The sequence below is a fragment of the Oryx dammah genome, unplaced genomic scaffold (genome assembly GCF_014754425.2).
Source record: "Oryx dammah isolate SB20612 unplaced genomic scaffold, SCBI_Odam_1.1 HiC_scaffold_10, whole genome shotgun sequence".
In the NCBI taxonomy this organism is placed as follows: Eukaryota; Metazoa; Chordata; class Mammalia; order Artiodactyla; family Bovidae; genus Oryx; species Oryx dammah.
The window spans coordinates 23818918-23834067 of NW_024070194.1; the positions used below are offsets into that span (position 1 = coordinate 23818918).

At 43.4% G+C, this 15150-nt stretch overlaps 1 protein-coding gene across 1 annotated transcript in view; it reads left to right on the forward strand.

The window, feature by feature from the left end:
• Positions 1–1478: 1478 nt before the first annotated feature.
• Positions 1479–15150, forward strand: part of CASS4 (Cas scaffold protein family member 4) — a 36222-nt gene continuing 22550 nt past the window's right edge. Inside the window, exon 1 of the mRNA XM_040248636.1 lies at positions 1479–2344. Within this exon, the coding sequence (XP_040104570.1) occupies positions 2309–2344 (36 nt within the window). The 5' untranslated portion in view covers positions 1479–2308. The remainder of the gene's footprint in view (positions 2345–15150) is intronic.

The following is a 15150-nucleotide window of genomic DNA, read 5'->3' on the forward strand; positions in this document are numbered from 1 at the left end:
TCTGAAATTAAATAGTGGTGATGGTTGCACAACTCTGAATATACTAAAAAAAACACTGAATCGTACTTCTGTGGCACGTTAGAGTCAAGTAGTGAAAGTGTTAGTTGCTTCAGTCAAGTCCGACCCCTTGCAATTCCATAGACTGTAGCCCATTAGGCTCCTCCATCCATGGAATTCTTCAGGCAAGAATACTAGAGTGGGTTGTCATTCCCTTCTCCGAGGGATCTGTGAATTATATGCTAATAAAGCTGTTACTTTTTAAAACTCAATATCAGCAGTACTGTAATGAATCCACATGATCCATGACTCAGACTCCCCAATTTTCAGCGCATGGCCAGTATTGTTCTAATCACCTCTATCTACTTTCCCCTTGAATTATTTTGAATTTTCAAATTTTGTCTGTAAATATTTCAGTGTATATCTCTGAGAGATAAGGGCTTTTAAAAATGCAATCATAACATCATTCCATTTCTATACATAAGAGGCATCAGAGTTTGGTTTCATAAATTCCCTCTCTGAAAACACGAACCTCAGCCTTAGCTGGACAGTGTTTGCCTCTTCCTTATAAGGCGCTCCATGACCCGAGGTCACCGACACAGAGGAATGCTGGTAAAGCCAGAAGAAAGCAGGAGCAAACGGGTACACCTGAGAGAAATGTCCAGATTCATATTTAAAATCATCTGCTATTTTGTAGCGGCCTTTGCTTCACAAATATCACCTGCAGTAGTACCATTTTAACCATTTGTCTCATCTGTAAAGATAAACAGGATAAACAGGATATGTACCTGTAAAAGATAAACACGTACATCTGTTAGTCCAGGCTCTACACTGACTTGCCCCTGCTTCTCATACCTTGCCTTCCATGTGAAGCCTTTCCTAGATTATCCCCTCTTCTCCTGTCTCTGTCCTCTCTATGGATCTCCACCTTGAGCTTGTTGCTCAGTCATTTTGTGACGGTTCTGTATGATCTTTGTTCCTTCCCTCTTATTTGCTCTCATCTATAACATGTCAACCACTTGGCCAGGAAAGTTCCAACAAAGGTAACGGTTTAGAATATAGATTGTCTCCCACTGGAAATCAGTCAGCACTTTCCACCCATAAATCCTTCCTGATGCTCAGACAGGACAACCAGCAGACAAGACAGTAAATGCTGTAATCACGGGATGGGAAGAGAGAGAGCTCATTGGAGACGGAACCTGAGCCCGGCTGGAAGGATGGACACCAGTTTGTTTACGTGAAATAAAAACGCCAACGCGCCTAGCAAGCCATTTGCGCCCCTGTATGTCCTCTCTGGATATTTAGTCTGAATTTAAGGAAAGTGGAAAGAATCTGCCTGCAATGCAGGAGCCACAGGAAACTCAGGTTCAATTCTTGGGTAGGAAAGATCCTCTGGAGAAGGAAATGGCAACCCTCTCCAGTATTCTTGCCTGGGACATCCCATGAACAGAGGAGCCTGGTGGGCTACAGCTCAAAGGGTTGCAAAGGATTGGACATGACTGAGCAACTAAACACGCACACACGCATGCATGCAAGGAAAGTGGAACAATTTAGCAAGTTGTACTGAATTGCATGATGAACTAGCATTGTGGCTTCAAGTTCAGATGGTGGGCGGGTGAGATTTGAGAGATAAAATACTTGTATTGACAAGTGCTCAGCATAGCCCTGCTGCAGAGACAGCACCCAAAGACCAGGGGGTGGGCAATGGGGGTTGGAGCAGGGGGAAGTGTGTGCCTGACCCAGAAAGATGTGGGAGGAGGTCTCCTGGATACTGCTCCCCCGTCCCCGGACTCATTTCCTCTGGCTGTTGCAGGGCAAGTTTTAAGGGGTAAGAAGGAAGAAACACTGACCACTATCAGAAATTTGTCCTGGCGGCCTCTAATCAGAGAAATAAGTTTGGTCTGTCCAGTAGGAGTTGTTCCACGACGTTCAGAGAATGAGACTGCTGTGCGTTCATACACTCAACTTTTCAAAGTAGGAACTTCACCCTATAAAGGAGAAGACTATTTTTTTCCCCTTTTGCGGTTTTTCAGAGCAAATGTGTGACAGTCTCTACTCATACACGTTAGGCATTGAGGAGTGAGGGTGGCCTTGATTTCTCATCTTCCCTCCTTCACCTGTTTTCTTCTCCTCCTTTCCAGAAAGTCTGCCTTCTGGGAGAACCATTCTGACAATTTCCTGTGCTGTCAGATAGCTCCACAGAATTCAGTTTCTGAGAACCAGCCAGAGGCATGCAGTGACATTGCGTAACCGCTTCTGAAGTGAGAGATATCAGCCGCCGGGCTCGGAGGAGCTGGTTCACAGGAGCAACATGAAAGGAGCAGGCATCCTGGACGGAGCGCCCAAGGTGAGTGGCCGGGCGGTCTGCAGGGGCAGAAGATGGAGCAGTCTGTTTGGGTTAAGGACAGTGGCTGATTTCAGTGCTGAGTTTCTGATGAAGTCAAAAATGTAACAGTGACATGTAAGCTCTAGAGGGGAAAGTTTCATGGGAGTTTAAGTGCAGAAAATATATGTGCTGTAAAGCTCCTTACCAATCTGACTCAGAGAGGGATGCAAATTATTTTCTAGCAAAACTCAGTGTATATGATTGATAACACAACCCATCTCTTTGTGCCCATTCACCTTCTAACACATTTCTGAGCAAGACACAGGTCTCTGCTCTGGCCCTGAGCCCTCAGCAGGCCTTCCTATGCTGTTTTCATGATACCTTCTGTACTGATTATGCCTGAGCAGAGCTCAAGTCTGTGGCAGGGATCAAAAAGGTTTTGCTATTTAGAAAGTTGAAATGACTGCTTTAAAAAAAAAAAAAACTGCTCAGACACAAGGAAAGTGAAGGTCAGTGTTATTTTGCTACATCTTTTTAAAAATTCTAAGTAGAACAGGAAAAAGAAATGAAGCAATTATGAAATGGGAAGCTTGCTTATATGATTAAATATGTGATATTTATTATTACCATAATAATCATAGGTGTCATTAGTGAAAGTTACAGCTGAATAACCCATGACAGCCTCTCTTATGTATATTAGCTATCCTAGAATTTTGTACTCAACTATTTTCTTTGAAAAAAATTTAAAGCACTGGGAAAACAGAAAAAAAAAAAAAAAGGGCAGTAAACTTGTGCATTATCCTTTACCTAGATTCACTGATTCCAGGCACTTTATCACATTTGTGATCTATTTATATATATTTATATATATATGTATATAAACCTATATATATTTAAACACAGGCTAAATTCACATTTTCCAGAAATCCAAAAATATCCTTTCTAGCTTTTTTGGCTATTACTATGTCTTTGCGTGTGTGTGTGTGTGTGTGTTTGTTTTTCTAACCCCAAACTCATTCTGGGATCACACATTTTGTTTGTTAGGTCTCTGTCAACCTTAATCTAGAACAATCCACCACTTTTTATTTCTTTCATAACATTGACATTTTCTAGGAATATCCAGATTTTTTTTATGATTTAGACTTATTTTTATTTATGGGCTGCTAAATCTGCCCAGTTTCTACAGCACTTTGCAGCATGTGATTTATATATATATATATATGCATGTAACATATATTTGATAGTCTCAGCATCCCCATAAAATTCTATTATCAATATTATACAGATAGTAACAGCTGACCCTTACTGACTGTCCACCTGCCAGGCCTGGTGCTGAGTTTTCTGCTTGCTTTTTCTTATTATATCCTCTCACCATCTCCATGAGGTAGGTGTGTTACTCTTATCCTCATTTTACAGATGAGGAAAGTAGACCAGATGAGGACAGATGACCTTGAAATGACTTGACAAGGTCATTTGCTAGTAAATAGAAGGCCAAGAACCAACCAGGCAGACTGACCAAAGCCCCAGCTCTTAACCACCTTACTATATCCTGATCCTTAGGCAAGAGGTCCACACTCTTTTCATAAAGAGCCAGATAGTGTTTTATGCTCCGTGGGCCACCTCTGATCTCCAGTGCATATTCTTGTTTGTTTTTACAACCCTTTAAAAATATGAAATCATTCTTAACTCTTGGACTGGTCATGCGGATTTGATCTAAAGGCCCTAGTTTGCCGACCCAAGTCTTAGATGAATGACGTGTGAACTTGTTCAAATGCCCCCACCCAGTAAGGGCAGTCCCAGGGCAAGAACCCAAGTCTTCCACTCCCAGTCCTAAAGCAGCCTCACCTCATGGTTTCCCCAGCATTCCTACAAAACCACCAATACACAAATAATATACTTTTTTAAATGGCTTTACAAGAGTGGGAGCAGTAACTGAATATCTTTGGGGCTTCTTGTCTTTCACAGTGAAAATTATGTATTAGAATGCTGTCTGTTTTAGCACTGTTGATCTCCCTCAGTATTTTTAATGCCTACATTGTTGTTTAGGTGCTTCTGATTAGATGGTAACACAGTACTTGAACAGGTCATGCCATGGGAGTGGTCCCCGCATCGGGGCATCTGACTTTAAAGCAACCCTGCTTTTCACTTGGGTCACCCCAACACCTCTCACGTCCCGATGTCTGCCTATGCACTTCGGGAGGTGAGCAGAGCCTCTCAGGCTGTCCCCCAGGGTTGCTGCTTAACAGCCAACCTGGACTTCCTCATCACTCGAATTTCACCTGTGTGCATAGCAGACTCTGTGTAATTGTCTGACTTTTTATTAAGTTTCCCCAAACTGTCTTATTAAATGAAGAGAAAAACTGAAAAATAAACGTGATGAAATTAGAGCTGGGAAACACTGACCTCAAACAGTGTGACTGCAACAAAAATAGAGACCATGATGTGTTGCAAAGTTGGTAAATCCAGCCTCTCAGTGGACTGTAGCTGACTGGCTCCATGTTCAACCCATTCAAGAAAAGCTAGAAAATTAGGTCTAAAAGGCAAGATGAATAAGTGGTTTTATTAAATGTAATGCAAATTGTGCTTACTTCTGAGTGCGTGTGTGTGTGTGTGCGTGTGTGCACACGTCCACACACTTAGAAGTGATACTGAAAATAGCATCTTTATCTCCCTGGAGTGAATGTCCAGAAATTGAAAGAGGAATCCTGGGTCAAATAAGCATAGTGGTTATTTTCCATCACTTTCTGAGAATCTCGACTATTTGAAAACCTACTTTCTGTAGTATTTTCTCTACAGTCTAGACGTTCTCTCTTATGAGTAGAGCTATAGGCTGTTTGCTCACTTGGTTTTCTGAAGGGAATTTTCAGACAAGCGTCTTCATTGTGTTACTGAAAGGTGGATGGTCCAGAGAACTGATTGAAATCATATTTATGTTTTAAGAACTTTTAAATGTCCTGAAATGTTCTCAGCATTTCAGATTTCAGCTTCAGTTGAAAAGCAAATGGTCCTGCTTCATTGCACCTCTGAGTGAAATGGTTCCAGATTTAGTCAAGGAGGGTCTATAGTGAAGATTCTGAATTTTTTTTTTTTTTAAAAAAAAAAAAAAAAAAAAAACAACCACCAACATTCCTAGGGTTGGTTTAGACCCTGATAGGCTAGGGTGGCGTCAGAGTGTCCACCGGTCACTGAGACTCTCCTGCTCTGGGGCTTCTGGGCAAGAATGCTCACTGAGGCTTTGTTTGTGAGTGGGGAACAATTTCAGGCTCTCTTTGTACCTTTAGAAGCTCTGAAGTCAGAGTGATCCACTCCCACCAGCTCCGCCACTGGAGCTGAATTCCTCCCTAACCGAATTCCTTCCCCTTCTGCCCTGCCATTCCTGGCCTGGCATGCTTCTCTCTTCCTGTGGCTGGACCACTGGGTACTCCTTTCAAGCATCTCACCAGCCAAAGCCTCTCTGTACCACCCTATCTAAACTGCCTCCCTTTACACACCCACTGCATCATCTCACCATCCATCTCAGCCTCTCTTATCAAGATGGGAGATTGATTGTTTCCTGCTCTGGAAAGTCAACTCCATCAAGGATAGATCTGGGCTTTCTCATTCAGCGCTGCAAATTTGTGTGTTTATTTATAGCTGTGCTGGATCTTCTTTGCTGCACAAGGACTTTCTCTAGTTGCAGAGAATGGCGGGGGTACTCTAGTTGTGGAGTGCAGGTTTCTCCTTATGGCGCCTTCTCTTCTTGCAGAGCATTAGCTCTAGGTGCACAGGCTGCAGAGCTGTGGCTCCCAGGCTCTAGGCTCAACAGTTTTGGCGCACAGGCTATGTTGTCCAGGGCATGTGGGATCTTCCCGATCAGGGGCGGAACCTGTGTTTCTTGCATTGGCAGGTGGATTCTTTACCACTGAGCCACCAGGGAAACCCTCAGTGCTGCATCTTTAGTGCCTACACACAGTAGGTATTCAAGAAACACCTAGGTGTATGTGTGTGTGTGTGAATGAACGGGAGGTTAACAGGCGTGCAGAGCCCTTGCAACACAGTCTTGAGGACAGGAACGGTACTTCCTGCTTATCAGATGTCTGGGAACAGAGGTCATCCCTGACTCTCAGCTCTCCTAACACCTCCCTGGCCCCAACCTGACCCACCTCTCAACCTAGACACTTGAGAATCACCCACTCCTTCTCCCGTGATCAGATGTTGCCTTAGCTCTGAGCCTTTGCAACCGAAGTCATAGCCACAAGCACTGCTGGCCTCCCTTTGACTTTATCCAGCAGCTTGACCCCTTCACCTGCCTCCCAGGGCAGGACAGGCCGACACAGCACCCAGTGGAAAACGCAGCTCATGGTTCACTGTCATCCTTTCACCCAACACATAGTTATCGAGCTCTGGGGATCAGGGTGATCAACAAAGAGCCAACGTTCCTGTGGGGTCAGAATGTCAGTAAGTCCGTAAAGGGACGCAATGATTTCAGATGCTGCTAACTGCCTTAAAGAAAACAAAACAAGGTGACCTGACAGAGATGATAGACAGAAAGGGCCTCTCTGGAAACCGGAATGATGGGGAAAGTATTCCAGGCAGAGGGAACAGCAAATGTAAGGGCAGGAATGAACTGAGCAGAGCAGAGTGTCGGTGAAAAGACCAGTGATGTTAGAGAAGAGTCACGAGGGGATCAAGTGTCAGGAGCAACATTTGAGGGGTCAGCAGTGTCCTGTGGACACTGGGTCTCGTTGACACTGTAAGAACTTGGACTGCAGCGGAAACCAGTGACCTGTTTAAAGCAGGAGGTGACACGGGCTGTCTTATGTTTTAAAAGATCACTCAGGCTTCTGGGTGCCCACGGACAGTCAGTAGGAGACAGCAGAAGCAGGAGGTGAGTCAGGAGACGGAGCAGGGCTTTCTTTTCCATCTCGGATGGTACCCTGCTGTTTTCAGTGCACACGGAGAAGCATCATTCGCTCTGCCTTTTGAAAAAAATAAGACATTTGGTGTTCGAAAGTGTCAGGAGATGTGAACAGAATGAAGAGTAAATAAACGTATAAATAGCTTTTAGTGAACTGTATGTGCTAAATAGTTTTCTTTTTTAAGGAACTGATTTTAATTTTTTAATTGGAGGATAATTGCTTTACAGTGCTGTGTTGGTTTCTGAACAACGTGAATCAGCCTTTAAGTAGACGTATATCCCATATATCCCCTTCCTCTTGAACCTCCCTCCTACCCCGATTTTTTTTTTTTTTTTTTTTGGCCACACTGAGTGGCCTGAGAGATAAGTACCCAGAATAGGGATTGAACCCTTGCCCCCCTAGTGAAAGCTCAGAATCTTAACCACTGGACCGCCAGGAAAGTCCCAAGAAACTGACGTTTATTTTTCACCAACCTTATTTCCATTTTCTGTTGAAAATCCTTTCCTTCATTCCACAAATATTAAGCCAGATGCTGCTCTAAATGCCACAAAGAAAAAAGGTTTAGTCCCCTTTCTCAATACTTAATAAATCATCATTAGCATTAAGAATCTAGTACAGACTATTCTTTCCCCTGTTTGATAACCTTTAATTCCCTTAACAGGGTATTTACTAAAGAGCTCACTTTGTTGGGGGGAGGGGGGGTGACGATTGAGCGGGGGAGGAAGCAAAACAACACCATCGAGCTTACCCCTAAAGTTAAAAAACATCTGCTAGGAGACTTTTCAAAGGAAAGTGGCCTGCATGATAATGGAATGGGGAAGCGGCTGTAGAAACATGTGTGGTCATCTTGGAACCGTGATGACTCAGAGAGGAAATGACAAGAGGGGAAATAACTTCAAAGGAGGAAGGTGGGAGGCTAGTGACAACCAAAAAAATGCCCCTACGAGTGATACTCGAAGACTTCAACATGAGTTGCAAAAAGGGGAAGTCATCTGTTAGGAATCATTTCCAAATGCAGTGCTCATGAGCCTTGTGTTTAGCAGAAAGGGAGAGGGCTCTTGTGTGCTCACGGCCAGGACAGAGTTAGGACCTAGAGTGCAGAATGTGTGCCTGCGCCAGAGAGGGCAGCTCCTGCCAGGGAGGCTTTGCCAGTTCTTAAGGCACCTCAAGGAAGTGTTAATCCTGCGTAAGTCCAGGCGACCCATCTGCCCATTCAGAGTAGTTTGCCATGACTTTATCAATTAGTGAACCAGTTGTTCTTTTTCTTTAAACCATTGCTTCTCAAGACTTCTCTGATGGTCCAGTGGTTAAGACTCTGGGCTGCCAGAGCAGGGGTCATGGGTTTGATTCCTGATCAGGGAACAAACCTTTGCTTCACAAAAGCAAGAGCAGTTTTGTTTGTCACACATTTGTTACAGCAGCCTATCATTTGGGGGTTGGAGTTGGAGAGAACTGGGGTAAAAAGCAGTAGGTTGCTTCTCTCTTGGAGATATTTGACATCTGGTTAACAAAAGCTGAAAGGTGCTTGGTGGTCCAGTGGCTAAGACTCCAAGCTCCCAGGGCAGCAGACCCTGGTTCAATCCTTGGTCAGGGAACTAGATTCTGCACATCACAACTAAGACCTGTTGTAGCCAGATAAATAAATAAATAAATATTTTAAAAAAGAATGTTCACTTGGGTGCAGAATTTAAACTCACAGATTGAAAGAGCATGAGAGTCAGTTACTAACAGTGAAAACATCAAGTGGCTTCTATACTTTGGGAAACACCAAAATGATGGGCTCAAGAAATCAACAGGGACAGTTGCAAAGCCTGTTGTCTATAATCTTCCTTGTGGTGTCTCCTGTAAGGCTAACAATTAGTTTGTCTGTGGCTCATTACTAACAACAAAAAGAATAAACCTGGTAACCTGGAAAAATATTCCTGCTAACAGAACGAGAGAAGAACTTAAAGAACAGGTAGCTTGTTGTTTTCCTAACAACCTTAAATATGACCCCAGGCAATGGAGGATTCCGTGAACAAGTATGAACCTTCACTTATTTCTCTGCAATCTATTAAATAGCTTGGACCAGTTTTGAATTCTTCCTGATCAATCAAACAGAAAAACCACACCCTGCAGGGACTTTGACCTCGGTCACACAAGATTATTTTAGGTGTGGTCCATAGATGGGACATTTGTTAATGTTAGCTATGTATTCTAATGTGTATTGGGAAAAACCAAAGCTGGCTTATCAAATTTTTAATTTCATAGGTCATATTGCTTTGGGACAGTGTTTTTTTTTTAATTGGCTTAATTTAATATTGTTCTTTAAGTTAGAAAGTATACACAGGCCCACAGGTATGACAGGAAGCATGCAGTTAATAGTCACCCTTCCTGGTGGCTCAGATGGTAAAGCGTCTGCCTGTAATGTGGGAGACCTGGGTTCGATCCCTAGGTCGGGAAGATTCCCCTGGAGAAGAAAATTTCCACTCCAGTACCCCTGCCTGGAAAATCCCATGGATAGAGGAGCCCGGTAGGCTACAGTCTATGGAGTTGCAAAGAGTTGGACACAACTGAGTGACTTCACTTTCCTTTTTTCCTTTCCTATGCAGTTAATAGAACACGAAGTTTAAGAAGCACAGTCTTAGACAAAGCTTTCCCCTAATAGGGATGGTATAATTGCTTCAGACTGCTCAAAGGCCACAAAACACCTTCTTTGGTCTCCATGCTATTCCTTCCCTTTACCTTTCAAAGCAAGAAAAAAGGAAGGAAGGAAAAGATGAAATAGGAAAATATCCCACCTGTCACTTTCTTTAATTCCTCTGATGACTTTCACAAAATAGGAGATAAGAATAAGAGAAGAAACTGTGCAAAATGCAGTGGGGGGGTGGGTTGGAGCTGGATGGGAACCCTACACTTTCAGATGAGGGTCCTGTCCTGAGATCCAGGAAATTCTCAGCTACTTGTCCTCCTCCCTCCACAAGTTTCTCACAAGAGAAAGCTGAATCCCAACCACTTACCTTGGCCTACCTTTGTTCTCAACAACTCTTTTTCCCAAACCAAGTATCTTAAACAAAAATTCAGGGACTTGTCTAGCAAGGAATGAACTTGGAGGTGGGGAAGGGCTTTGGGGAATGGATGAACAAATATGCTGTGTTCTAGGGCACTACAGGCTACAAAAACAGTTTGGTTAAACACCAACCTGTCTTGGGCCACATCCAAAAAGATCAATTACTTAGAAGACCTGGGAGATCTCCATTGTTGCATCATTTCAACCCTGAGCTTAGACTAAGGAAACTTGTTCACCTTGCTTCCCCCTAATACACATCACTTATTGGTGCTTAATAAGTGTCAAATCAGTGAAGCAGGGAAAGCATATTTTAGCAAAGTTCCCATGAATAGCGGGAAGTATATTCAAACATCTGGGTCTGGTGAAGACCCAAATCCATTGGATAACCACCCTATTCAGGCATCAGGGAAGACAATGCCTCATTTCCACTCAGTGGCTTTGGAATTTTTTTCTGGCCACCGTCTCTTCCTCAAACTCTAATTAGTCGACAATGCCTTCTGCGGCTACGGAAGTCCCCATGTGAGAGACTTTTACATCTGAACCATCAGGAACAATTCAAAGCTGAAAAGATCAGAGTTCAACTTTATGATGGAGAAATCAGTTAAGGTTTGTGGCTGTTCATATAGTCAGGATCATTTTTAGAGGTGTTGAGAAAACAGGGAAACTTTCTTTTGTTTCTCTCTCTCTCTTTTTTTTCTTTTAATATTTTTGATGCATTCTTATCATGCTCTTTCTTTCTTGTTTTATTTGGTTGCACTGGGTCTTCATTGCTGCTCTCAGGCTTTCTCTGGTTGAGGTGAGTGGGGGTTATTCTCTGTTGCGGTTTACGGGTTTCTCATTGCAATGCCTTCTTTTGTTGCAGAGCATGGGCTCTAGGGCAAGTGGGCTTCTGAAGTTGCGGCTCTCAGGCCCTAGAGCATGGGGTCAGTAGTTGTGGCTCACAGGCTCAGTTGCTCTCGTAGGATCTTCCTAGACCAAGGATCAAACCTGTGTCCCATGCATTGGCAGGTGGGAGTCTTTACCACTGAGCCATCAGGAAAGTCCTGTTTCTCTTAATCTGGAAACGGGTATTTCAATATCTCAGTTAAATAACTTTAGATGACTTCCTTTGCATTCTGGAGCCTTTCCATCGAGAACTTTTCAACTTTTTCCTCAAAGTGGAGTGGAAGCCAGTTATTTTCCTAGCCCATCCAAGCAAGTTAATATTAAGCACAAGAAAGACAGCAGTTTTCCCTCAGCATCTCTCATTTAACTACTTTGCAAAGTTAAAAAAAAAAAAAACTCCAAGAGAAACTACTCTTCTTTATACTGTGGGGATGATGCAAGAAATTACTTAGCTCTCACTTCATTAAAAAAAAATCTAAAAATTGCTGAAAACGAAACGCAGATCATTGCAGCCACAGTGTCTCAAGTTCTGCAGCACCCATGTTTAGGCATGACACATTCAAAGGAAATAATTTAATAGAGTTGCCAATCTCCAGGCAAGTTCTGGTTGCGAAATGTACCATCTTGCTATGTTAAGTGACTCTCGGTTCCCTGTAACTTGTGGAATTTTACTTTCAATATAATTGTGGCTACAGAGAGCTGCTGAAATTCGTGAAAGGAAAGAAGAGTTAAGATAACTTAAAGAAGAGAAAGAAGAGGAGGCCCAATGGCCTCATAATACAACTCCATGCACAGGGAAATTAACAAATGGTTAAACTAACACCTTCCCCAGTGTTAGATGCATGCAATGCACAGCTGCAGTGTCCTGCGGCTGCTCGTCCTTCATTTCTGGTCTTGGGAACAGTCCCCTCAAAGGAGGCCTCCCATCTGGTTCAGGTGTTTGTACCCAGGCCTCATGTCATTCTGCAGCTGACCACAGGGGAAGGAGCGTGATGGGCCTGGAGACTCATTCCATGCCTCTCTCACTTGCCTGGGCCAGCCCAGAAAAACCCTTAAAACTTCTTCCAGACTAAACTTCTGTGATTTTTTTTTTCAAAGTTCGTTTATTTATGGCTGTGCTGGGTCTTCGTTGCTGCCCGTGGGCTTTCTCTAGTTGCGGCGAGCATAGCTGCTTTCTAGCTGCGGTGTGCGGGTTTCTCATTGCAGTGGTTTCTCTTATTGCAGAGCATGGGCTCTAGGGCACGTAGGCCTCAGTAGTTGTGGCCCACAGGCTTAGTTGCCCCATAGCATGTGGAATCTTCCTGGACCAAGGTTGGAACCTGTGTTCCCTTCATTGGCAGGTGGATTCTTCACCAGCGGACCACCAGGGAGTCCCAACTTCTGTGATTCTTAACATACCTGCAGTTAGACCCTGTTGCATTTATTTTTAATATTATTTATTGATTTGGGGGGCCGCATCAGGTCTCAGTTGCAGCATGCAAGAGTTTTCATTGTGGCACACAGAGTCCTCTCTAGCTCTGGCACACCAGTTTAGCTGCCCAGTGACATGTGGGATTTTATTCCCCAACCAGGGATCGAACCCATATCTCCTGCATTGGAAGGCAGATTCTTAACCAGTGGACCAGCAGGGAAGTCCTTGACCCTATTGCATCTAAGTGGTAGGTCTTTGCTGCCTTCTCTGGGGATCTTCACTCTGTAGCCCTACTCTCAAGGAGCTGGGGAGAAAAAACCCCTGACAAAGTCACCCAGTTCTCGACAATGGTCCAAACACTTTTCATCATCTTTCATGCTGTAAATGATCATCTGAATGGATGGACAATGAAGAGCGCCATCGATGGTGTGAGTTATCCCGGAAGTTCATGAAGGGTCTCCCCAGGTGTGAGATGCTTTTACGTGACAAAATGCTTTTGGCCGAGATGAAGACTGTCTTGGTCAATGTTCCCATCTAGCAAATCAGGAAGTAGAACAGGGATGATGACAAGCAGAAGCGCAAGGTCACCAACACAGAAGCAATTTTCTTCCAATAGAACAGAACCCTCTTTACACTAGATTCTTGAATTGAAAAATCAAAACATGCACATGTGATTTTAAAAACTGAAACTGTACCAGTAAACATAGACTGAAAGCATGTTTTCCTTTAACCCCAGATCTCTAGGGTTTCCTGGTCTCCAGTTCCCCAAGCCAGAGGGAGAGCCCCAATGACTTACGTCTTCTTCCAGAAAGATGCTGTCCTCATAGGAGCATACCATCTGCAGTTTCTCATCTTGCATTTAAAAATATTAGCATTCAGGGATTCCTTGGTGGTTAGGTGGTTAGGACTCCGAACTTTTGCTGCCCAGGTCCAAGTTCAACCTTTGGTCAGGGAGCTAAGATCCCACAAGCTGCATGACAGTCAAATAATAATACTCTTGTTTTTGAGACTGTTCCACTTCAGCTCATATAAACTCTACCTCATTCTTTTTAATGACTGTATAGTATTCCATTTTACAAATGTGTCATTATTTGTCAGTAATTACATTGAAGCCACTGTCTGAATTCTTAATGCAGTATCTAATTTTGATGCTCTAACCATGCAACTCATCCAACTGTGTTAAAATGTCTTTTGTCAGCTTGCCATCCCTCTCTCCTGAGGCACCCTTGGTCATTTCCTCATCCAGAGAAATGCACATGACATCGTGTGATGGACAGTAACCACTATGACTTGTAGGCTAAAAGGAAAGACTCCAGGGTCAGATTTGCCTGTGTGCCAATCTTGGTTCTATTCCTTGCCTCTCTGAGCAGCTTTAGGCCACTCACTTACCCTCTCTGTGCCTTAACTTTCACATCTCTTAAATGGGACATTAGTAACAGTCCCTGCTTTGTGGAATTGTGATTACCAAGTGAGATAATCAGTACTAATTACTTATCCCAGTGCCTGGAGAAGGAAATGGCAACCCACTCCAGTGTTCTTGCCTGGAGAATCCCAGGGACGGAGGAGCCTGGTAGGCTGCCGTCTATGGGGTTGCACAGAGTCGGACACGACTGAAGCGACTTAGCAGCAGCAGCAGCAGTATCCCAGTGCCTGGAACCGAGCTGAAAAGCTATGAGCAATCCTTATTAATGAGGTATTGGCTAAATTAGTAAACAACAGCATGAACATGACTGAATATACCTCCGGAAGATTAGAGAGAATTTTTTTTCTCTTTGATTAATTACAGGAACTCAATATTAGCTGACACACAGTGTGTACAAAGTCTGCATTGTTATATGGACTTTGCAAAGTGGGGAGCCTCCAGAGAGTCTTTGCAGTGACTCGTGAAAGCCTGCCTGCCCCTCCCTCATCTCTCCTAAGGTCACCTCGCAGAATGTTGTCACTCATCAGCATCTCCCATGAAAAGATGTCGTGTGGATACTGTGCTTCTTCCTCAGGGTTGTCCTTCTTCCTCTCTCTTTCTTCCCTTTTTGGAGAATGTGGGTGGGAAAGGAAAAATGGAGGTGGTAAGGGGATTTTTATTATGCTTTTGGAAACTTTTCTTTCTCTCTCCTTTTTTTTAAAAAAAAATTATGCTTTAAAATATGATGGAAAATAAACAGTCACAAGCCAACAGATAGCACCATTCTCTCTGCTTTGATCATTCTAAGCCTATCTATGTATTTACATGATTTGAAATACTTCCAAGTACATTGAAGACGGAGACCTTTGTCTTTAAAGATGATCAAAGAGCTTCCGTCATTCTGCATTTACTCCTGATGTTCTGAGTCTGGACTCAGCAGCCTCATAAAGATGGATGAGAGAATGCTGCATGGATCTCAAAGAAGTTCCTACATCCAGGAAAACCTTCGTGAACCTCAGGGGTTCACATTTCCCATACACCACAGGATTTGAAATATTTACAGTATATGTGGTTTTAAAAATTGTGACTTCTGTATAACTGTTCTCTCTCATGGCCCTCAGAAGGGAAGTATGAACCATTCCATCACCTTCCCCTAAAACTAACTAAGAATTCTTGGAAGTA